The sequence below is a fragment of the Microtus ochrogaster genome, unplaced genomic scaffold (genome assembly GCF_000317375.1).
Source record: "Microtus ochrogaster isolate Prairie Vole_2 unplaced genomic scaffold, MicOch1.0 UNK56, whole genome shotgun sequence".
In the NCBI taxonomy this organism is placed as follows: domain Eukaryota; kingdom Metazoa; phylum Chordata; class Mammalia; order Rodentia; family Cricetidae; genus Microtus; species Microtus ochrogaster.
In genome coordinates this window covers 1,767,843-1,770,420 of record NW_004949154.1, presented here as the reverse complement: position 1 = coordinate 1,770,420, position 2,578 = coordinate 1,767,843, and the positions used below count along the sequence as shown (strand labels likewise).

The following is a 2,578-nucleotide window of genomic DNA, read 5'->3' as shown; positions in this document are numbered from 1 at the left end:
GACATACACATGCACAGACATACACATGCACAGACATACACATGCACAGACATATACATACACAGATAGACATGCACACTTGCAGATAAAATTTTAAAAACATAAAACCCCCCACAAACCCACACCAAAATAGCATAAAAGGTTTTCTTTAAGAGGGGGGAAGGTGAAAAATTGCTCAGATGAGAACAAGGGCAACTATACTGGGTGGGTATCTGTTGGGCCCTTGACATGCTTTTGACCTCTAATGTCCTGGGTTCCTTTTTAAACAACATATTATCTGGAAAGCAGAGGGCTGAATGAGAGCACATTCTATGTATAGAATAATTCTGTGTATAGAAGGCATAGAATTTGATACATTTGACTCATACACACATACAATATTAGCATATATGTCCCCTTCAGCATAGCAAGCCTATCTGTGATTTTGAAAGTTACATGGCTTCCTTTCTCATCCTGAAGCAATCACTAAAACTAAAAGCTACTTTTTAATTCTTAGAGCTTTGTAGAAATAGCATTGCATGCTACAATGTCTCTTATACCTATCTTCCTTCAGTCCATATCACTATCATGTTTTACTTTTATAGATAATTAAATTATAAAGAAATATTTAAATCTAAGGAAAACATTACATTGGTTGGATACACTGCTAAGTATGGAGTTTGCAGGTCTCTTGGTTCTCTAGACCATCTACCATATTTTACATCAACATTCTATTTTCTTTCCAAACATCTCTCTCTCTCTCTCTCTCTCTCTCTCTCTCTCTCTCTCTCTCTTAGAGAGAGAGGTATGAGAGACAGAGAGAGACAGAGACACAGAGAGAGAGACAGAGAGAGACCATGGTGCTCATGTGGAGGTTAGAGAATAATCCTAGGATGTCATTTCGCTCTTGCTCCCTTGTGGGATCCAGGAATTGAACTCAGGTCATTGCGCCTGTGTTGTGTCACAAGTTCTTTTAGCTGTGGACTTTCTCATAGACTCAAATATTTAGCTCTTTAGGTGTCCCTGGACACACAAATCTCAGTTTTTTTAGAAGGTGTTCTGAATTTGAAGTCTCAATTTTTACTTTTACTAAATATTCCCATATTTACATTTTCGTAGTTAACTATATGACCATGCGCTGCTGAGCAGCCTCCCTAGGTATGCACAGCACTAGATACAGGTTTCTGGTCTGGAGGAGTTGACAGTGTAAGGCAGGACATATGAATTCAGAGTTATAATAAGTGAGACTGCTATTGTAGTTATCCACCAGATACCACTAGCCCCTGCTGCCTACCCAGGAGGTATCCAAGTTAGCCTCACAGGGGAGCCATGTGACAAATGGAGAGCCACAGGTTCCAGTAAGAGCCTGCATGCTGATTCTTTTTCTCACTGGGTAGCTCAGGCTTTCCTCAGACTTACCTCCTCTCTTCTTCAGCCTCTGGAGTGCCAGGATCATGGGCGTGTGCCACCATACTCAGTTCAGAACCTGCATTTTATCAGGACCATCACAGGGTTTGGATAAGAATCGTCTTTGAGAATCACTTTATAGGAAATAATAGTAAACAGTGGTCTCCTGGAAGGTTTCAGTAGAGAGCTTCATGAAGCACCTTAAGCTGGTTTTTTGCATGTCCAGGGCAGAGGAAGGAATGTCCCAGAGAGCAGAGACTCACTTTCCTTTCTCTCCTCTTTCTTTTTGGACAGTTTGTTTTGTCTGGATTTTTTACAGTTAGGTCCGAAAGGAAGAACACACTGTATCTGGTGAGTCACGGTTATATTTTTATTCATTATTCCAAGTGGAATTTCAGGGGTGTTAAGGGAGACCCGTTAGTACCAGCGGTGTTCCAGAGGGTGCAGCTATGTGATTTACCTCAATCCCTTTGTCCTTGAAGGCTTTTGGCAGCAAAAGTTGGGTAAGATCATTAGAAACATAAATTGTGCCACTTATGACTTGAGGATAGACTATGCATATGTGTTTTTTTTTTGTTTTTTGTTTTTGTTTTTTTGTTTTTGCTTTGTATCAAGTCTCTGACCTTCTGCAAAGCCTAACCCTGTGGCCCACTGCTGAACTCTTCCCGAGCCCTCATGCTATTCTTGAAGGCCTCTCAGAGGGAAATGGATGCCTACCAAATGATGAGGACATTTGCAGGAGTTCCCTAGTTGACTGGAGTTGTAGATGGCTTTGAGTTACCACCCAAGGCCAGCTCTGAGAGATAGATCAGTTGATTGGCTGCTGCCACAGGCAACCCCAGGGCTGATTGTTCTTCTGCCAGCAGGTGAGAGGAAGCCTGGGAGCAAACATCATCAGCAGCATCACTGCAGCAGTGGGGGTCCTCCTACTGATCCTCAATCTGAGCCAGAACTTCACATACATGAACTACTGTAAGGATCTAAATGAGGACGACGGCTGCTTTGGGGCGTCTTTGGTCACCGTACGTGTCTCTTCTGAAAACACACTAAGTGTGAAACTCCATTTCTCTTCCAGAGATACAATCCCTCACTTGGAGTTTCTGTCTCATCATCTAAAGTTAGGAACTTTCAGGGGTTGATGGCCTTACTCCCACATCCCCTAAGCTTAGAGTTATCTTCACGTAGCCACCTC

At 42.4% G+C, this 2,578-nt stretch overlaps 1 protein-coding gene across 3 annotated transcripts in view; it reads left to right on the top strand.

Annotated features, from left to right (window-relative positions):
• The window catches only part of Ms4a2 (membrane spanning 4-domains A2), a 6,335-nt gene that overhangs the window by 2,514 nt on the left and 1,243 nt on the right, over positions 1 to 2,578 (top strand). For 2 of the 3 annotated variants that reach the window (XM_026777301.1, XM_026777300.1), the window contains exons 4-5: positions 1,681 to 1,737; positions 2,364 to 2,408. In XM_026777301.1, the coding sequence (XP_026633102.1) occupies positions 1,681 to 1,737; positions 2,364 to 2,408 (102 nt within the window). Of the gene's footprint in view, positions 1 to 1,680; positions 1,738 to 2,252; positions 2,409 to 2,578 lie in introns of all 3 variants that reach the window. The other variant, XM_026777299.1, reaches the window with a different exon arrangement.